Source organism: Microtus oregoni, unplaced genomic scaffold (genome assembly GCF_018167655.1).
Source record: "Microtus oregoni isolate MIOR12 unplaced genomic scaffold, Mior012 000027F_ref0000203, whole genome shotgun sequence".
Taxonomy (NCBI): domain Eukaryota; kingdom Metazoa; phylum Chordata; class Mammalia; order Rodentia; family Cricetidae; genus Microtus; species Microtus oregoni.
This window is the reverse complement of record NW_024543086.1, coordinates 22,949,811-22,972,176: the sequence shown is the minus strand read 5'-3', so window position 1 is coordinate 22,972,176 and position 22,366 is coordinate 22,949,811. Positions and strand designations below refer to the sequence as shown.

Sequence of the window (22,366 nt, the reverse complement as noted above, 5' to 3'; positions counted from 1 at the left end):
AAATAACTGAAATATTATTTAGCCAAGCCCATGTGGCACCCCCAAGCAGCTCTTGGCTCAGCTAAAATTTCCTTTATGTAATGAGTCACATTGATCCTGGCTTACATCTGAATTGCTCCATTAAACTGTGAGATGCCTAACAATGAGAATAACTGTGCCAACTGATACCTTTGATCAGTGGTGAGACAGGAGATGGGGCTTCGTGCAGCTAGACAAGCACTAGACCACTGAGCCACATCTGAGCCCTTTTACTGACTTTTTCCCATCCCTGAAACTAAACACAGCCTCTGGCCTCTCACTGTGGTTTTTATTTATTTGTGTGTGTACATATATGTGCATGCTGTGTGTGGATGCATGTGTTGTAGGTACATGTGCATATCTCTATCTCTTTCTTTCTGGGGGGGGGGACATGGTGGATTTGTGTATGTATGTGTGGGTATGTGGGTGTGTGCCAGAGGACAACTTCGAGCTGCTAGAAAAGACAGACACAGAGAGAGAGAGAGAGAGAGAGAGAGAGAGAGAGAGAGAGATGAGTGGATGGATGAAATAGGTGGATAAGAGAGTGGATGGAGAATGAATAGGAGATGCATGGTAGGTAGAGGGATGCAGGGGTGAATGGATGTGCATGTAGTGGATGGATGATGGACGTAAGGTTAGATGGATGAAAAGATATGAGCGAATGGAAGGGCAGATAGATGTGTGGCTGGATGGATGCATAAGTGGATGTATGGATGATGACTGAATGAAAGTGTGGACAGAGACAAATTTGGTGAATAGACAGATGGGAGGGTGGGTATAGATGCCTGAATAGATAGATGCCATAGATAGATGCCTGAATAGATGTTTAGGTAGATGGGTGGGCACATCTGTGGGTAGGTAGGTGAATTGACGGAAGGATAGATGGGGTAGTTAATGAGTGAATAGATGGGTGGATGGATGGGTGGATGGGTGGATGGATGGGTGGGTGGGTGGATGGATGGATGGATGGGTAGATAAATGAGTGATGGGTAGATGGACAGATGGATATAGACTATGAGGTAGCCCTACAACAATATGATTCAGTCCTAACGTTCTAACTTATGCTGCAGTATGGATGAGTCTGGCAAATGTCACCCTGATGAAAGGCAGAGATACTTTGTAAACACCCTAGGTACAGCTATGGTGGAGCACAGTGGTGTGAACAGTGGAGACAGTTCAGGCAGTGAAGGAGGTGGGGAGGGGAACGATAATGTTTATTGGTGACACCCAGAGGTGGGAAGTGTGGGAGCAGCAACCCCAATCCCAAACATGCTGAAGTATCTTGACTCTTCTTTCTCCTCAGCCAGCTGGAGGTTTTTCTGAGGTCTTTGCCCCAAGACGCCACAGGCTGCTGAACCCCCAGAGAGTGGTGGATTGCAAAGACCATGCGCAACATTTTCTTTGACACACAGAGATCATTTGTGAGATTGGACTTGACCTGAGTCACAGGCACGACCCAACTTGCCAAATGCCATTTAAAACGTGGCTTGCCACGTCCAGGAATCTCAAAGGTCGTCTGAGTCACTGTGGGGCACCTCAGAGTGAATCTGAGAGGATGGAACTTTCCAGAACCATATGGAGACCAGTACAGAACCAGACTCACCCCAACTGATTTCCCTCCAAGGCAGGGCGAGTGACAGAGCTGGCACTCACACAGCTATTTGCTTTGGATTTTAATGGAAAATATGGTCATGTCACTCAAAGGAAAAACAAATCACAGCCCACACTGGAGCCAGAGCTTAATAACACGGCCGAGCGTCGGCGGAGGCTCCGCAGCAGAATCCAGCCCTGGAAATCAACCGACAAGCGCCAGCACCACCCTGCCTCGTGAGTCGGTGGGGAAGACGGCAGAAGCACTTCTTCAGGCTTGGCTGAAAACACCAGATGGGGTCTTGCAAATGGCCGATGGTCCTTCTGCCCCAGGCTAGGAATGGCTGTACACCAGAAAACTCATGCTGGCAAAAATCTAAACAGACCCAACCCCCCTGCAGCAATCGAAATTGTTTAATGCAGTTTCTTGGTGGTGTATTATATTTCTCTCAAAAGCAAATGGAAATCCCTCTGCCATGAATTCTGACCAGAAATTGCTAGGTTCTAGAAACAGAATAGCAGGGAGCTGTCAGCAGCTGAGGAGGTAGGACGGAAGGCGTTCCAGAGTCTAGATATCTTCATCATAAACACACACTCCTCTTCACCAAGGGACCAGGAGCTACAGAGCACCTGAGGACCCACCTGGAAACGAGCTGTGATCTTTCTGCTCTGAGCCTGCCTCCAACTCCCCCACCCACAGTCACCTGTTCTCTGCCTTCATTCTGCTCTATGGTCTCCACTCTCCTAACCTCAACATCAGTCAAGTCTCCTTCACCCCAGCTGCTGGTGGGAAGCATCTCCTCTCTTTCCCTCTGTCCTAAGAACAACCAGCACTCGGCATGTGAACCAAAGAGGCAGCCCCGTGTAGACAGTTCCTCACCTTCTATGGCTCCCCACTTCCCTGTCTGTTAACAAGGATTATAAATTCACCTCCAAGGCTGTAGAGATAACTCAGTGGATAAGAGCACACACTGCTCTTGTGGAGGACTGAAGATCACAGGGGATCCAGCTCCCTCTCCTGGCCTCAGCAGGCATCTACACTCACGTGCATATACACACATACATGCACATAAATAGATCATAAAATAAAACTTAAAAAAAAATAAGAGTTTACCTCCTCTGGGCATACACTGTCCCAGCACATTCTACAACAGCCCTAAGTTTCACAGGGAGGCCACAGTGATGCTGACCAGTTCCATGAGGTGCCCAGTGAGCCTGACACCCTGCTGTCCCATGACTTAAACTCTTTCCGCACTTGCTGGCATTCTGTCTAGCCCTCCAGTCTCCAGTCATTTTCGCCACTCTGCCATCCCTCTCACCTGCCCTCACCATCAAATACTGTTCACAGAGCTGGAGAGATTGCAGTTGATGAAGGGCTTGCCACATGTGGTGAAAATGGTCCCATAGACTCATATATTTGAACACCTGCTCCTCAGTTGGTGGAACTATTGGGGAAGAATTAGGAGGTGTGGTCTTGTTGATGGAGGTGTGTCACTGGGCTTGGGTTCTGAGATTTCCAAAGCCCATTCCATTCCCAATTAGCTCCTTCTGCCTCATGATTATATCTTAAGAGGTGAACTCTCAGCTACGGCTCAGCAGCATGTCTGCACTGCCCGCCATGATGATCATGGACTCACCTTCTGAAACTGTAAGGAAGTCCCCAATTAAATGTTTCCCTTTAAAAGTTTCCTTGGCCATGCTGTCTCTTCACAGCAATAGAACAGTAACCCCTGCCCTGTGTCTCCATCCTGATGGCGTCCAAGCGGGCTGGGTAGCTCAGTTGTCTGTTGGGTTTCTTTAGGAAAGCCTACAGCTGGGGAGTATCTGACTCAAGAGCAGCCGTGTAGACCTGTTCCTTGCATGGCCATGGAGCCCTAATGCAGGCTGTATTCTAAGACTCCTGCACACAGGCAGATTGGACCCTGGGTCTCAGGTAGCCGGGGATGGCTTTGAAGGGACTACATGGCTGACGCTGACCTGGGAAGCTTCTTGAACTCCAGAGTCTCCCGCCCCATCCAGTGCTGGAGTTCCAAAGCATGCGCCATGAAGTCACTACTGCTCAAGTTCACCTTTTCTCCAAACTAGAGGAGACTGACAGGCATCACGCTCTTGTCTCTGTATCTGCAGCTATAGCTGCTCTGAGCCCCAAACTTCCAGCAAGTGCATATACTCGGATCATTGTCAAGGTTACAGACCATCCTCCATGGGCTTAGGGACAAATTCTGGGCTCCATGGCTGATTAAAATCCAATGCAGAGGCCAAGATGGGGGGCTTCAATGCTCCTGCTCCTAGTCTCTCAACCTTTGGAGCCATTGGCAGAAAGAGATTCTTGGTGAGTGGTTCTACCAACCACAGGCTTAGCCTGGGGGCTGTTGCAAGAGTGAACTAAAGTTCACAGGGAAGAGGCACAACTGCGCTAAACCTTGTACTAGACCGAGCAATGATGTGGGATTGTGGAGAGCTGGGAAGCTGCAGGTCCTGAGCCAATTATCCTGAGCTATCTTTAGTCCCCTAAACAGCCGCCCATTGCTCTCTTCTGTGGGCGGGCTGGTATCATTAAGATCATTAAGTAAATCCTTTCAGGGTGTATGAAAAAAAATCCCCTAGCTTCCAACAACCCAAAGGCTGAGAATGTCTCCAGAGCACTTCTGAGGCACAGAGTGGACTCCCCTATTTTGCTGTCACCATCTGACTGATGGACTTTAAGCATGCCTTGCTGTATTGCTTTCTTTGCTCCATTACTGTGAAAACCTCGTGACTGGACTAGGAAGGTGGAGATGTGCAGATCCCTGGGGCTTGCTGACCAGCCACTCTCAAGGAGTTGGTGAGTTCGGGTTGAGTGAAAGACACCGTCTCAAAAAATTAGGGGATGGGCTGAAGAGATGGATCAGCAGTTAAGAGCACTGGCTGCTCTTGCAGAGAACTGGAGTTCAGTTCCCAGCACCCACAACAGGTAGCTCACAGATCCAGGGATCTGATGCTCTCTTGGCCATCAAAGGTACCTGCACATGAATGCAGACACACACATACACACACACTAAAAAAATTATAAAACTATTGTCATGCCCTTAACCACATTGGGACATTGTTCAGAGCATCTTGAATCTGTGTTCCCAGGCTGTGCTCACTCATATTTGGTTGCAGATATTATGTGCATCTGCATACACATGAACATCCATACATATACATGCACACACAGTAAATGAACTATTTTTCATTGCCAAGAGGAGAGACAGACAGACAGACAGAAGTGGGCCATGGGTGTGCACTAAGAAGCCTGAAGGACATGCAGCTCCACGGAGACCTCATCAGCTACTCACAAAGAAGTCACCTGTGCCCAGTGCTGCAAGAGTTTTTGGTGAATCCTGGAGACTGAGCAGGGATTCCCCAGTGGCCTGCGCTGTCCCAGGCTACCAGTTTTACTCACTCGACTTTAGAACTTAACTCGTGAATATAGCCAGGCTTTCCTAGGCTTTTGATCGTGCCCAAGGAAAATTCCAGTTCAACGTGCTCAAAAAATGATTTTTTTTCCTGAGAAACAGGTTTCTCTTTAAAAAGAAAAAAATAGTAAGAAACAGAATCTTAATATTCTGCAGAATCAGAGTTAACACAACTGTGTGTGGCTGTCTGACGCACAGTGCTCTTTCAAGGACAATGGAAAACGTTCTTTAGTCTCACAGAAAGCTTAGGACGATGCCAATCAAGGAGCTTGGCCAATCAGTCCTTGGACTCCTCCCTAATCTGTGTTAGAATGCCCCTGATGGAGCCTGAGTTTCAACATCTTTGCCTCTGCCCTCCTAGTAATGTGGGGCCCATGGGCATTCCACGCCAGTCTAGTAAATGAACAGAAAGTGATGGCAATTGCCAACTCCAGAAGAGAAGGCAGGATTGCAGGCATAGCTAGTAACCCTCAGACACTGACCAAATTCCTCAGGCAGCCACAATTCCTTCTTGTGAACTAGAGCCCCATGTGTGACCTTTGCTACAAAAGTGTTCTGCATACCAACCCAGGTTTACCTAGGACCCAGTTTGCCTGAGATTGCTGTAAGATCTGCTACAAGCCCTGTCTCCTGTGTGATCAGCAACACAGACACACACAGCACACCCCACCCTAAAAGTCCCACCCTGCAGCCCCACCTTCATCTGAGAGCTGTCCCGATCAAAGCATCACCCTTCCCATCATGCCTTTAACAGACAATTCTGATAGCATCAGAATAAGAACATACACATGAGACGTGTAAGACAAGTATCACGGCATCTACGCAAACTAACAGACTCCTGCAGCTAACACCCAGTGTGGTGACACACAGAGGCCCCTGGCAAGTTCCCCCAGGCCCCTGAGCTCTCCCCATCACCAGCTACCAACAGCTTCAGCTACCCCACTCAGGTCACAATTTACTGAAGCAGGACAATATCCGCACAACGGCAAATGAAGGCAGGTTTGTCCCCCAGGACATGCATTGGTAACTGGAAAAGTGTGTGGCTGTCACACTATGGGGAAGGTGTGTTCCTGGCACCTAGTGTCTGTGGCCATTAGTGCTTCTCAGCATCCCACAATGCACGAGGAGGCGTCAGCGGAGAGACATTCTAACCAGAATGGCAAGAAGGTCACAGTGGGAAATGTGGATGTGCAAGCACATGTGACCTGCTGTTGAGGGCTCACCTCCAGTCTGATCCATCCAGAAACTTCACAGGGAGGAAGTCAGAAATCAAAAGATTCTGAGGGAGTGGAAGCCTGGAGCCATTAGCACCAGGCTTCCCTTCCTCCTGCCTTGGTTTTCAAGTGATTTTTTTTCTTTAAAAAGCATATGCTGAGCTCCAGGCACCGAGAACCCTGCAAAGGTGTGGTTCACAATGGAGTATGTACACCTGCCTAGGGACACACTGCCACCTGCACGTAGCCATCTAGCCATAGAGACAGACAAACAGAAACACACAGAGAGACAGGTATGTAGACACACAGCCCAAGCCAGAGCACACAGCTTCGTGACAACCCAAGCCAGAGCACACAGCTTCGTGAATACACAGCCACACAATAGAAAACCCTGATGGTCAAGCTGCAGCTAAGCCTGCTTCACCAAGTCTTTCCCCTCTAGGAAAGAAAGATGGATTTTTTTTCCCCTTTACTCACAAAGATAGATTTTCAAAACAAGAACTTCTCCATCTACAAGCAGGCTTTAGCTCCTGAGCTGCACATATTGATCAGCCTTTTATTGTCAATTTTCTTTTAGTTGAACTGGAGAAAAATATAATCTAATTATACCCCTCCTGACGGGTAGGAATCAGTCACCCTAAATCCAATTCTGCGTGCTTCTGTGACTAAGGTGTTTAATTTGGGGGGATGACAGAGCCAAAGCCCTGGCCGTGTTTTAATGCAATTAGCATGGGATGCATACATCTGAAGGCTCGCGATGTCACAGCTGCTGCACCGCAGATGTCCCCGAGTGATGTCCCCAAAGTCCCTGAAACATGGTGGAATCAGGAAACTACAGTGCTGCAAGCACTGCTACATGGGATAGGAGAAGCTGCTGGACTCCCTAGAGTGTTGGCATCCACACAGTGGCTCTTCAAGACACTGACTCCTGATTTGTCTATTTTGTAAACCCATAAAAAATATTTATTTTTAAATTTGGGAAACAACATAAAGTTGGCATTCTTTCTTTTTCTTTTTAGTGAGAAGGATGGATGGATGGATGGATGGATGGATGGATGGATGGATTGTTGGATAGATGGATGGATGGGTGGATGGATGGATAGATAGATGGAGAATATGTAGTAAATGTACATGATGGAGTTTTATTTAGTTGTGAAGAAAAGCAAACACATTTCTGCAGGAAGATAGATAAACCTGGTGGTCGTTGTGTTGAGAGAAACAAGCAAGACTCAAAAGACAAGCATCACATTTTCCCCCACTTATGGATCCTAGATTTTATATAGCTGTATAAAATCACTGGCATGAAATAAAAACAGAAGCGAGGCTGTCTGGGAGAAGGGGGCGTAGTGGGAGGAAAAGAGATGGGAGATGGGAGGAGCGCCACTCTCAAAGTACACAGCATGCTTGAATGATTATGTCCTTCTAGGAGCTGGGGATGCTTCAGTTAAAAAAGAGCGAGCATGCGCACAATCCCTGCCCTGGAGGGATGGAGACAGGAGGACCCGTGGGGCTCGCTGGTCAGCCAGCTTGACCAAATCAGTTCGCTCCAGACTCAAAAATTAAGTGACGCATAATTGAGGAACAATATCTGATGTCAACCTCTGACCTGCATACAAACTTTAGCACCTGAACATAGATGGGCACACCTACGCACATTCACACAATGCATGCACACACATGGGGGTCCTTTATGAAACCCATTACCATAAACAATAAATACATTAAATACATTCTAATAAAAAATATTATTATCGCCATCTTATCATTTCATGTATATGGGCTGTTTGGCCTGCCTGTGCATCTGTGTATCACATGTATGCATGGTGCCTGCAGAACCAGAAGAGAGCATTAAATACCCTGGCATAGGAGTTATGGACTGTCGTAAGCCACTCTATGGGTGCTGGAAATTAAACTTGGGTCCTCTAAAGAGCAGCCAGTGTTCTTAACCACTGAGCCATCTCTCCAGCCCCCAAAAAGAAAATTTTAAAAGACTTATGTATTGTTGTTTTCACACACAGAGAAATACCATTCCCACCAGTTAGATCAGATTGTGAGCTGCTGCAGAAATGAATCACCCATGAAGCCACAACTTGCTTTTCTTGCTTCTGCACTGTATATGAAGAAGACAGTAGGGAATAGGCTTGGCTTCCACCCTCAGCTGAGCAGGGACTTGGGGGATGAGGTTAAAAGCTTTTATTCCCAGAATAGCCATCCCAGGTCAGGTAAAATAGAAAGGACGGTATTAGAAGCTGTACATAGCCAAATGAATGCCTGGTCTAGAACCCACACCCAATGCTTCCAGTCCAGACCATTGGTCACTACCAGTCACAACCACCCTCCCCCACATGCCCTATCCACACAGAGAAAGAGAACTGGGAGGGATATTGGAAATTCTATCCTTCGGTGAATAATAACGTTTAAAATCTGTAAACACACGAAAAAAAACTTCAATATAATCAACATGATCTTAGGATGAGTGATAACCCCCGAAATAAATGAAAGAAAATCTTCAATCAATGCTCACAGTCCTGTGTTTTCTCAGTGTCTTTGTTTCCTTATGCCATGAATATTTGACACCAAATCAAGAGGGACTATGCAAGATGCACCATCTGAAGAAATCCTGTTCTAAATAGGCTGAAAAAATAACGAGAGCACAGGTCTTCTTCAGTGCCCTCACCACCGAGTGCAGACTCACAGAAATATTCCTAGCTCCCAGCACCTCTCAGTCTTAGCAGCCCTGTTCCAGCCCTAATCCTCCATTTGATCTCCATCCCTGGAAGCCCTGAGATGTAAAGTCCCCATGCCAACCACATCCTCAGTGCCTGCTTCCTTCCTACCTCCTCTTCCCCTCCCAAACTTACTCCTCACAGCCTTGAGTACCCTTCTTGGTTGACCATCTCTGTCAGCCTAGACCCCTCTGTCTGCAACATACCCCTAAACATGATCTTACACACACACACACACACACACACACACACGCAACACACAGCCACACTACACACCTGACTTAACCAGCAATAACACACTTCCGGCAGCTCAGGCCTGTAGGGTATGCTGAAGCCTCACAGCCTGTACACAGAGCTCTGCCCGGGCCAATCTGGTGCACCCTTCAGGCTGTCCACTTGGTGGCTCTTACAATGCTTAGTTTTAAGTCTTTTTCTACATCTCAAGGTCCAAAAATCCATCCAGACACTTTTTTTTTGAGACAAAGTCTCATACATCCCAGGATTTTAGCCTCCTTTCTGTTGCTATAATGAAACAATGGTTCATTGTGCTCACACTCCCAGGTCACAGTACATCATGAGGCCAGTCCAGGAAGGAAGACAGGTCAGGAACCTGAAGGCAGGCCTGCTTGCTGTTCCAGGCAGCATTGCGTGTGATCAGAGAACTTCACAGCCAAGGCTAGCTGGGTCCAACAGGCTCATGCTTTTCTAAGCTTCTTACACAATTCAAGCACCTAGGGAATGATGCTGCCCACAGTGGGCCTTGTCCATCACTAGACAATCAAGACTTCCCTCTCTGGTCCCCTGAAGCTGCTCACCAGGGATCTTGGCTTCCCAGCCCACCCAGGGATGCCGGTAACTACCTGTGCTCCCCAGTACAGCTCACTACTCTGCCCCCCTGAAGGTGCTTGAGCCAGATCCTTCCCCTGGGATCCTCATGACTCAGACATCCTGTGCAACAACCCAGCCTGCTGAGCCAACCCCTGTGGACCTACCCTACCTGTAGCTCCCGTATCCCCATCCTAGGTGATTTCCATAGTGACCGCCCCACTTTGCATCTCCACCAAGAAGGCAACCACTGCACCAAAGAAGCCACACGGAGAGGATTTTCTGAAGAGAACTCCATTGCCCAGGAACTAAGGCCAGAAACTAACAAGTGGGCCCTCACAAAGCTGAAGAGTCTACATAGCTAAGGAAACAGCAAACCAAGTGATGGGGAAGCCCACAGAGCCAGAGGGAAGCTTTGCCATCTGTGTATCTAACAGGATTAATATCCAGACTACACAAGAACTCAAAAACCAAAGAGCCAAGAAAATAAAAGGCCCAATTTTTTTAAAAATGAACTGTGGATCTGAAGAGAGTTCTCAATAGAAGAAATATAAATGGCTAATCCCTCAGAAAGTTCAGGGAAATTCACATTGAAAACTGAATATTCCCCTTACCCAGTCAGAATGGCTGTGATTGACAAACTAACCGACAAAGAATGCTAGCAAGGGTGTGGGGGAAAGGAGCCCTCAATTCACTGGTGGCGGGATCGAAAAGTGGTGCGGCCAATATGGTGATCAGTATAGACAATCCTCAAAAAGAAAAAAAAAACTAAAAATAAAGACTCCACAGATACTTGCTCAGCCATGTTCACTGTTGGTCTATCCACAATAGCCAGGAAATGGAAACACCCTAAATGTCCTTTAGCCGATGAGTGGATAATGAAAATGTGGTACAGAGACCCCATGGAATAGTGTCGAAAAATGAAATCACGATCTTTGCAGGTAAAGACAGAACTGGAAAATACTAGATTGGGTGAAGCAAACCAGATGCGGAAAGATGAACGGGTACACATCCTGAAGTAACCACAGGAACCAGGAAGGTAAAGGACGAACAAGTTGCGTGGGGGAGGCTCTAGAGAAGGGGAGAGTGGGATACAGACTTTACAGTGAGGGAGATGGAAAAATGAGGGGCTTGAATTAGGGAGGGGGAGGGAGGCCAGTTCAAAGGGGAGGTAAGAAGGTGGGAAAAATAACACAGAAAGTGTTGAAAAGGGGCTAAAGGAAATCATATTATTTTATATTTACCTAAAACTACAATAACACATGTAAGCGTATTATGTATATGTGTGTATGTTGTGTGTATTTGTATATGGCCATATATTGTGTGCATATATTTGTGTGTATATGTATATATGTGTGTGGATATGTGTGGATATGTGTGTTTACATGTGTATATATTGTGTCTATGTAGATATGTGTACATACATGCATATGTGTATATTTGTGTATGTGTATATGTGTGTACATGCATATGGGTGTGTATGTATGAGTGCATTGTGTATGTATATTTGTGTGTTTATGAATATATATGTATGTGTATTGTCTATGTTTATATATGTATATGTCTATGCTTACATATATACATACACATACATACATATAGTTCAGATGAAGTTATGCCACTTGGGATGATAATGCCTCCTGCAAGAGCCATAGACTATAAAACCTCAGTACCAGATGAGAATTCTCCTCTCAAGTTACTTGATCAGGTCTGAGTTATTGTTGTCAGAGATGTCCAAGAGACTCCCAAAACAACACAAGCTATACTGTCCTTGGAAGCACCCAGAAGTTGGAGGCAAGCCCCTATTGCTGGAGACACCATACACTTTGGACACAGAACTCAGAGGACCCACACTGGAGCTGACCTGGAAGCCTCCTCCCTGAGGACTAACTTGCATGGTACCAGAGGTGCCATGCAAGCTGCCAAGGGAGGGAGGCAACCAGTGGTTCCACCCAGCTGCCAAGCCTGTGAACCACAGCAAAGCCCAGCGAAGCACAGTGTCTCTGAAGGCTGGGAAGTTCGAGGAGCCAAGAATCTCAAGAGGCTGGCTGGTCTGTGGGGAGTGCTCCTCTACAGCCTAGTGGGAAAGAAAGGCACTTCCTCCTCTGAGGCACCCCTGGAGATCCTGTTGTTGCCCGTGGATGGTTGACGGCGAGAAGATCTATGCAAGAAGCTGCAAGTTGCTCAGAGAAAAAGAATAGAAAATGTACCATCTGGCCATTAGCAAGAGCTTCGGAGGAAGAGCGGCAGGAGTCACGCCCAGACAGTCTGGATCTTGGGGGGAAATGTTCATTCCCAAAGTTCCTGTGCTTGCCCTTGCGGGCCCGTTCCCTCCTCCCTCTGTCTCTGGTCTCACAAAGGCCTAGTCCCTAGGAGCCCAAGCAGCAGGGAGGCTAGCCCCACTGCACACGTAGAGATACTAGCCCTACTGCACACATAGAAAGCTGATATTTTTTGGGAGACCGATAGTAAAGGGGCCCTAGGAGAGGACAAATTCCCACCCCTTCCTCCCCACATGCCTATACAAAACTTAAACAGTGTGCCAACCCAGAGTCTGGCCACAGGAGCAGGTCCTGTCCAATACCAGAGACAGGTAAAGCTGAGACTACTTGCTACATGGTAGTTTAGCGTCTCTAAGGCTGTGGCCATTTCATGAGCACCTGAATTTATTCTCCCTAAGAACTCCAGAGGGAACAAACACTTCCTACCCTGGGGCTCTCGGAGTACAAGGACCAACAAAAGTCAGAGGATATGTTCAGCTTAGTAGGCACCACCATCTCTGTCCCAAATTCCTGAAGCTTCTGCTGTAGTAGGAAAGAGCTATTAGTTGTGTTTCAATAAAACTTTATTGTTCTACACAACTTGCATGCCAACTCCAGCCCATGGGCTGCAGTTTATCTCTGCTAGAGTATTACTTGTAGGGCAACAGAGACCAATCCATCTTGTTTACAGATGCTCACCTGGTTTACAATTGCTCAAATACTTGGAGATGTAATGGGAACAAACCTTCCCTCCCTATGGACAGAGGTGAGGCTTCCTAAGGGCACCGTATTTTGATATCACATGCTGAGCAGGACCAGAGCAGGACTCTCCACAGAGGCAGGGTTTTCTTCCAGGGATCTAGGTGCAGCAGAGCAGAGTACTGTCAGCAGACAGAGCATCCAAACTGGGAATAAAGCATTGCACCCTCTGCACCCTGTTCTCTGTAAATATGCTAACAAAAATATGGGGTACAGCAGCCCTTCATTTCCAGGGGTTCCACAAACTCCACCTACCACACGGCAGAAATATTTAAAGGATCTGAGATCACTCAGTGGTTGAAGCACTTGCTGCAAAAGTGTGGGCTCTGGAGTCTGGATCCCCAGAAATCCACATAAATTTTGGATAAGTAACCCCAGGCTTAGAAAGACGAGGTGAGGATCCCAAGAGCGAGCTGGCCAGTGGCAACCTCTCCAATCCCTTGGCAACTCACACATCAGAATATCTAACCTGCTCTTCTCCTTCTGTCCCCAGTCTGGTTGTGTCTTCAGTCACCACAACTAGATCTCAGCAAAAACTCGGCTAATGAGCCCAAAGTCAAATGCTTGTTCTTTGTATTGCCCTAGAGCCATCTCAGCCCCTACCTCTCCCTCACAACATGCCCTTCAGACATGATCTCCAGAGCCATTACCACGAATACTCCTCAATTCCCACTAACCTTACCATCATTCAAGCCACCAACAGCCCTGAGAAGCCCTGTCCCAACCTGCAATCTTGTCCCCTTCCTGCCCCTTGAGACCCACATCACATTCCGGGATACACAATAGAAAAGCAGCTACCTGACTGAGGTTAAAAATTACATATGTAATCAGGCAATGGTGGTACACACCTTTAATCCCAGCACTCATGTGGTAGAAGCAGGTCGATCTCTGTGAGTTCAAGACCAGCCTGACTACAGAGAGAGTTCCAAAGCTTCACAGAGAAACCCGGCCTAAAAAAAAAAAAAATACAAGGGGCTGGAGAGATGGCTCAGTGGTTAAGAGCACTGCCTGTTCTTCCAAAGGTCCTGAGTTTAATTCCCAGCAACCACATGGTTGCTCCCAACCATCTGTAATGAGGTCTGGTGCCCTCTTCTGGCCTGCAGACATACATGGAGACAGAATACTGAGATTACTGTATACATAATTAATAAATAGATCTTTAAAAAAAAATACAAATGTACAGCCCAGCGTGATGGTACATGCCTTTGATTTGAGTTCAAGACCAGCCTGGTCTACACAGCAAGTTCCAGGCCAGTGAGGGCCACAGAGTAAGAACTTGTCTAAAATTAATAATAATAATTATAAAGACATGGGGAAACAAGATGGCTCAATATGGCTCAAAAGGAAAAAGTACTAAACTTGAGGACAATGAATTCAATCCCCAGAACGCACACAGTGGAAGGACAGCACCAACTCCTGCAGCTGTGCTCTGCCCTCCACATGTGGGCCATGCACACATATGCACACAAGCACACATGCACACGTACGTGCCCACAAACACACACACACACACACACTAAAATGTACCAGAAACAAGTTACAAAGACATTTGCCTATAGTCCATATGTCCACAGCCTAGCAGAGCACAGCAGCTGCCATTTAACAAGGCACTGATTAAATAGTTCTGAAATCAGAAATAGAGCCAGAGCTAGCACAGCCCACTCCCTTAAAACCACTGCAGATAAAGGAGGTGTGTTCCTCCAGAAGGGACTAAAATGAGTGCTGTGCACCCCAAAACTCTTTCTGTTCCGGTCCAAAGGAACTTCCCTTTCTGTGCTTAGGACTGTACCCCAAACTTCTGTCCTTTGGGAGACATGGGAGCTTGCTGTACAAACCACAGACACACCAGGTTCCAGTGGGCTGCCATGTCTCCAAGTTGGCCCAAGAGAGAGCATCACCAGGGGAAAGTTTCCATCTCATCTCAGGGAGACAGTTTCCATGAGGAAGTCCTGCTGTGTTCAGATGCTAAGCCAGAAACCCAGGTGTGTTCCAAACACTGTGGATCACTGGTTGGCCACTGGTCAGGTCTGGAAGACTTTGGAAGGCTCCAGCATCAAAGCAAACACGGGGCATCATCTGCTCTGCCCTTCCATGTCCCTCCCACCTGAAACCCCAGCAGGCAGCCTAGGGACCAAGGAATCTCAAGTAGAAGCAGAACACAAGGATGATATCTGAAACCCACAGAAGGGTGAATTGGGCAGGAACTCCCTTTGCATCCTACCAATGGATCTGAGAAGGGTAGGTAATTGAGTTGGAAACACCCACATAGTGTTAAATAAAAATAGTAATAAAATTGAGGACATCGAGATGGCTCAGCAGATAAAGGTGCTTGCCACCAAGACTGAGTTTATTCTCCAGAACCTACATGGTAGGAGAGGAATGACACCACAAGTTGTCTTCAGACCTCCAAATGCACACCGTGACACATGTATTCTATTCATATTCTCTCTCTATCTATCTATCTATCTATCTATCTATCTATCTCTATTTCTCTCTCTCCCTCCCTCCCTCCTTCCCTCCTTCCCTCCCTCCCTTCCTCTATCTATGTTTTCCTTTCTCATAAATGCCATTTTACGAAAAATTTAGGCATTCCCTACCCGTTTTTGTATCCTGATGAAGTGCTACACCAAGCATGTCCCATTCTTCTACGAGTAAGTCAAGCCCCACATATTCATATCGAATTACCAGTGCACACAGTTGAGGAAGCAGAGGCCTGTGGCAGTCCTGCAAGCTTCTCAAGGCCACACTGCCAAGAGGCACAGTGGAGGCTGCCTCTCAACCTGCCCCTTTGGGGGACTCTGATATGCCAAAATCACAGATCCTCACAAGACTGCTACTCTTGGTGTTCCCGCCTGGGCAAGGGGGAGGTTAGGAAGCACACCTTGCATCCTCAAGGAGGGAAAAGAGGTCAACAACTGTTGGGACGCTCTACTCTGTGGTGTAGCTGCCCGTGCTCCTGTAAGCAATGCACCATCCATGCTCCTATGAGTGACCTCCACTAAGTTCTTGGCTTCACCAGGCTGGACTCGGTGAAACAGTTTGCCTGGTCTGCGGCTGCCTTCTCTGTCCGGAGCGAAAGGGAATGGACTCCCAGGCGTCCAACAGTGACTCTTCCGAGCACTTTCACCAGTATAGACCTGGTGACTGGGTCAGTGGAAGAGCGCTTGCTCCTGCCCTTGGTTCAAGTTCCAGCATTCACGTGACAGCTCACACTGTTCCTTCAGTCCTAGGGGTTCTGATGCCCTCCTTTGGTTTCCATGGACACCAGACACACATGCGGTATACAAACATACATGCAAGCAAAACACTCATACTCATAAAACAAATAAGAGAGAGAGAGAAAGAGAGAACTGGACACGGTGGACCACCTAGATCAATAATAGACCCTGCGCCAAGATAAGAAAAAAGTAGATAGCAACCGATGAGTGACACCCAAGGTTAACCCCAAGAAATATGTACAATTCTTTTTTTTGTTTTGTTTTGTTTTGTTTTTTGTTTGTTTTTTTTTTTTTTTGATTTTCGAGACAGGGTTTCTCCGTAGCTTTTTGGTTCCTGTCCTGGAACTAGCTCTTGTAGACCAGGCTGGCCTCGAACGCACAGAGATCCGCCTGCCTCTGCCTCCCGAGTGCTGGGATTAAAGGCGTGCGCCACCACCGCCCGCCATGTACAAATTCTTGTGTGTGCTCACACACACATAAAGAAGTGAAAGTAGACCATCAACCTTCAACCTTCACCCTGTGCAAGCTGTCAACAAGGTCTAGAGACATTCCGGCTGTCACCTGGCAGACGTCAGCTCCAGCGCTACTCACTCACCGAGCAGCTCGGGACAGTCCTGAGCTTCTCTAAGAGCAACCTGGATCCACACCCAGAAGCAAACTGTGCTCAGGTGAAGAAGCCCTGGCGGCCTATCACCAGCAAAGACGGTGTCTTAGTTAGGGTTTCACTGCTATGATAATACACCGTGACCAAAAGGAACCAAAAGGGATAAAAGGGTTTGTTTCAGCTCACAAATGGGAGGTCAGAATCCATCACCAAAAGAAGTCAAGGCAGGAATAGAGAGCGTGGAGGAACGCTGCTTACTGGTTTGCTCACCACCACTTGTTCAGGCCTCTTTGTTTTACAACACCTGCCCAGGGATAGCACCACCCACAATAAGATGGGCCCTCCCACATCAATTATTAATCAAGAAAATAGCCTACACTACAGGCAATCTTATGGAGACACTTTCTCAATTGAAGTTCATCCTCCCAGATAATTGTAGCTTGGGTCAAGATGACAAAAACAGATCAAAGGAGAGGCCTGAGTATTGATGCTTCTCCACCCAGCACCCTCCTGTCAGGGACCTTCTTACTCTCTTCTAAGTTCTTCATGACAGGGTTTCTCTGTGCAGCCCTGGCTGTCGTGGAACTCGCTTTGTAAACCAGGCTGGACTCGAACTCACAGATATTCCCCTGCCTCTGCCTCCCAAGTGCTGGGATTAAAGGGCCTTCTTGTTCTCATCCCAGATCCAGGAGGGATGGCTCAGCAGGTCCATCAGGAATTTCAGGGGTTGGGGCTCACTAGATTGTTACCTTGAGAATTCAGCTTCACCCCACAACAACCAGGGAATCTTAGCCCAACTGACTGGTGAAGTTGAAGCAGGCAGGCAACTCCCTGGAAAAGTTTTTCTCTCCTCCAGAAAGAGCCATAGGCTGCAATTCACATGGGGATCCCTCCCTTCATCTTAGAGAAATGAAGAAGAAAAAGAAGCTAAGAGGTTTCTGACCCCACGAGGAAATCAGTAGTATTCGTCTTTCTGGAACTGGGCTGCATGGATTCTAGATTTTAATATTTATTCATGTGCATATGTGTGGAGATAGGTCATAAAACTAGAAAGTGCCCATGAGAGGAGGAGCCAGGTGATGAGGAATGGAGGGGTGGGCAAAAGAATACAAGTAACAGGAAGGCAGAAAAGACGGGGTAAACTGAGAGTGGGGTGCAAAGAAGAGGGAAGGAGAATTTAAATGTGCGCTCATGTGTTTATGTGTGTGCACGTGCTTGCGTGAATGTGCATGTGTGTGCATAAGCGTGTGTGTATATACGCGTGTGTGTGCAGGTGTGTATGTGCACGAGCATGTGTGTGTTTGAAAATGCCATAATGGAACTCAATACTTTATATGCTAACTTTAAAATAAGAATATAAGACTGTTCACAAGATGAACCAAATGTGGATAAAATAAGGAAAAGGAGAGGTTAGAAGTGAGAAGTCCTGCCGAGCGTCCCAGCAAGATGTCACACTCAGGGTGCTCTGGAGTTCTGGTGTGTCCCCTAAATGCTTCCTTTAACAACCTGCCAACCCCAAAGACAAGAGCACAACCAGGAAGCCACTCAGAGGAGCAGGAGCAGGGATGAGAAGGGACATTTTATCCTTCACATAAAAACACGTCTGGATGTACCCTGATGGCTCAGCAGCTTTGCAGAGAAGAATCCACAGTGACCTGTCGCTAAGGAACAAGAGGGTTTGTGACACCTTCAACAAAATAATGGTTACTAAGGACAAAACCCCACGGAAGGCAATGTGCTGTGTTTGGCCCATTCTCCCAGAGCCCATGGTGTAGACAGGGACTGTGCGCCCCCATCCTCTGTGCCTTCACACACACACACACACACATGTGCACACACACGCACACACACACCAGCCTGGAAACACTCCATGCATGATTAGACGATACAAACAAGGAAGAGGAATTTGACAGGGGTTACAGGGAGCCCTGGGCTCTGGGCAATCTTTAGACTGTAAAAGAGGAGTTTGAACACAGGGAACCACGGAACCCTAAAGAGGAGTGTTATGACCAGGACTGGGAGGGATCATTTCTGTCTATTTCCTGCGTATTCATTCCTTCAAAACCATGCCACGGGGGCTCCTGCACCCCCATTCTGTACTAAAGGCTCAGTGGGGTGTCTGTCCTTGTAAATTTCACCCTCATCTACAGAATTCTCTTGACCTCCAGACAGCACTCGATGGGGACACGCCCCACCAGCGCCAGTTCCTTGGGGTGAATTCTGGCACTAAAGCACATTACTGAGCACACAGACCCACACAAGGTGCATCTTTAGTCTCAGGAACAGCAATCCCATGAATCTGGGCCTACTGTTCATTTGTTTTATCAATGAAAACGACACAATCAGAGAGGTTAAGTGATTTACCCAAGGACAACCAGCTACAGTCAGGCAGAATATACACTCAGACTTGGCAACTCAGCAATGGTCAGCACTTCATTGCCCCGGGTTGCTTCCATTGATTCTGGATTCCTGAGCTTTAGCAGAGTTCCGTGCAAAGCAAGAGGTGAAGGAAGGCAGGGGTCTCTCCCAGCCACAAAAGTTTCGCGACACTACACAGTCATTGCGCTTGGGACCAGGCTTTTCCTCCCACTCCCTTCTCGGCCTTTCCACCATGTGGCCCAGAAAACCTTCCAGAAGAACTAGCTTCCACTGGGATCTCAGAGGCCGTTCGCCTGGCTCCAGTGAGCTCGCCGGCCTCTTCAGAATGCGGTAGCCCCCATGTAGAGTCGTGAGCATTGGTACAAGAGGCTTCAGAAGTTCGTAAGAGTGACCCCATACCAGAGCCACTGAGCTCCGATGTGGCCAGCTGCCACCCAAATGACTCAGGAGAAAGAGACCGCTCCCTCGAGGGGCTCATCAGCCGCTCATCAAATTGGTGAGACAAGCTTAGCCAAGCAAACATGGCGGGGAGCAAAGAGTTCAACTCCACTAACCATTAAGAAACAGTCAAGGTGGCTGCATCACCAAGGACAGCAGCCCTCGTCCGCCTCCAGATACGTCTCTCCCCAACACAGTCTGCTGGAGCCACCTGGGAGAGAATCCAGCGAGGGAAGCCAAGTGGTCTCCACCTCATTCGTGCCCCCAGAAACAGCATAACACAGAGTCGCTCTTGGCTGAGGGAAAAAGCCTGGCAGAAGTGCCAAGAGGAATCCAAGAACTTTGCTTGGCTGTCCCCTTCTGTGGGGCTAGGGAGAAGAATGTGGGGACTGGGGTGCCTCCTTTCCATACTCCCAGAAGACTTGGAAGGGAGGGGCGAGAGAGCAGAAAGATGCGGGGCTAGTGACTAGTGCACACTGACTGCAGTCTCGGGCTGAGTACCGCAGGGCTTGGTAAGCCTGGTGCTGCTTATGTCCCCACCCGGAACCCTCCCCTAAAGGACAGTTTTGCACAGACAGTGAAGTCCCAAAGAGGTACCCCGACAGCTCTGGTCAGAATGGGGGTGTCTGCTTAGAGCTACTTAAAGCAACCCCACATTCTTCTCCTTCCAGGGGGCCTCGGAGGTAAGACACAGTCTAGCTGGGGCTGCTCCCCACCAGCCACACCTCGTGGGGCTTATTAGGAAGTCAACAGTACATAAACACAGTTCTTGCCACCAAGCATCCAGATCCCCGGGCGGTCCCTCCAAGCAAACACAATGCGCCTGCAGGAGTTGTTGCCCAGTTACCAACTTCACCAGGCGATGGCCAAGCATCCCTGGACCACCACAGCCCTGACCCACGTCCCAGCTGCCCCAAGATTACTTACACCTCTGTCTTCACCACCTGTGTGGGTGGCGAGCTCGTCCCGGGCTGGAAGCGGTGCGGTGGCTCCGTCCTGGGGCTCGCTTCCCGCTCGCAGCCCCAGCCTCAACCTCTTCTGCTCCGGAGCATCGTCCTCCCTTCTCTGCCGGCCTTCCCTGCCTTCTCGCAGCTTGCCTACATCTTCAGGGCTGCTAGAGGGGCTGGCCATGGCTTCAGGTGGGGGTTTTTAGTGCCTACTCTTGGAGACTAGGAAGGAAGCAGGCGCCTCCCGCTGCAAGCGGCCTCTCGGTGGAAGCGGGGCTTCTGCGCTCGGGCTCGGGGTCCGCGCCGGGCAGCTCTGTGCAGCTCTGCTGGCTCTCCACCGCCCTCTCCTGGCCGTCACGGGCACTGCGGGTGGACCGGCCAGGATTGTGTACCTACTACAGCAGGTACACAGTGGGCGCCCATTGAGGCAAAGCCCTGTCTCCAGCCAACTCACAACCTATGCCCTAGGAAGGAAACTAAAGGAGCGACGTCCGGAGAGTTTGAGAGGATGGACAGCACAGTCACTCTGGTGGTTGGCTCTATTTGTGTTTGGAATGGTTTGGGGCCGCCTAGAAAATGGCATGGAGAACTCTGGAGAGCACGTGCTGAGAGAAGACTGGGTCTGTCAGCCCACACATGGGGCGGGGGGGGGGGGGGGGGAGCGGTAGGGGCAGGAAGTCAAACACCTACCTTCCCTTTATTGCTTTCCGTCTTTTTCTCAACTACTTATTTGTTTGTTTGTTTGTTTGTTTTTCCTGAGACAGGGACTCACTATGTAGACCAGGCTGGCCTCAGACTTACCCTAATTTGTCTTATTTACTTGTGGCAGAAGGGTCGGAAGACAACTCCTGGAAGTCAGTTCTTTCCTTCCACGGCGGGTCCTGGGATGCACTCAGCTCCTCAGGCTAGGGCAGCAAACACTGGTACCAGCAGAGCCTTCCTTTTCTGTTTGTTTTATGATCATTGGTGTTTTGCTTGCAAGTATGTCTTGTATGTCAGAAGCTGTGGGAGTGGATTTACAGACAGATGTGAGCTGCCATGTGGGTGCAGGGAATTGAACCGGGGTCCTCCAGAGCCATCTCTCCAGCCCCAAGCTGAGCCTTCTTGATGGCTCTGGTTTTGTTTGGTTGGGTTGGGTTGGATTGGGTTTGGGCTTGGGACAGGGTCTCTTCTGAAACAAAAGCTCCTGGATTCCCTAACTAGTTGGTTAGTGAACCCCCAGGACCTGGTCTATACCCCACATTACTGGGACTCCAGATGCTCACTGCCATGCTCCCTTTTATGTGGTTGCTAGGCAACGAGCTTTGGTCCTCATGCTGACGAAGCAAGCACCTTACCCACTGAGCCATCCCAAGAATGGCACGTACCAGATGCTCAGGAAAACTTACTGGGCACGCAAGTGAATCCACTCCAGGTGTCATCTCTCCCCAGCAGGGACCAGCCCGTCACCACATGAGGGCCTGAGAGTCTGTCTGTCTGTGACTGTCCGTCTTTTCTGAGGCAGCCCTATGGCGAGTAACATCAGACAGAGTGGGAGTCTGACATGCTGGGAACACTGCCGTGGCTGGAGTGTGACGGCAGCACTTAACGGCCAAAGGTGACTGCGGAGTCAAAACCAGTCAGATTCTGGGTCAGGTCTGGCTCCCTTGGGTCTGTGGTGCCCGCCATGAGTCTCCTGCGCTTAAAAATGAGGCAGATTGATAGTCTCTCTGACGTGGCCAAGAAGGGCTTTCGCTCGAACTTGAACAAGTCAGAAGTCTCGCTTGAGTCACAGAAACATGGAATTGTGTCCCCTCAGTTGCTTCCCAGAGTTGAGCCAGACTGCAGAGCAATGGCGGGGCACCAGTGGGAGACACAGCGCCATGCTGCCTCAGCGCAGCCGGAGGAGTTTCCCTCCCCCTTCACCTACCCAGGCGAAGCTGATCCTCGACTTCTCCACAGAAAAGG

The 22,366-nt window shown here is 48.6% G+C and overlaps 1 protein-coding gene across 16 annotated transcripts in view; it reads right to left on the bottom strand.

Annotated features, from left to right (window-relative positions):
• Positions 1-20,618, bottom strand: part of Rbfox1 (RNA binding fox-1 homolog 1) — a 2,144,901-nt gene extending 2,124,283 nt beyond the window's left edge. For all 16 annotated transcript variants that reach the window (XM_041676152.1, XM_041676159.1, XM_041676174.1 and 13 more), the window contains exon 1: positions 20,400-20,618. In XM_041676152.1, the coding sequence (XP_041532086.1) occupies positions 20,400-20,603 (204 nt within the window). In that variant the 5' untranslated portion in view covers positions 20,604-20,618. The remainder of the gene's footprint in view (positions 1-20,399) is intronic.
• Between the last annotated feature and the right edge of the window lie 1,748 nt (positions 20,619-22,366).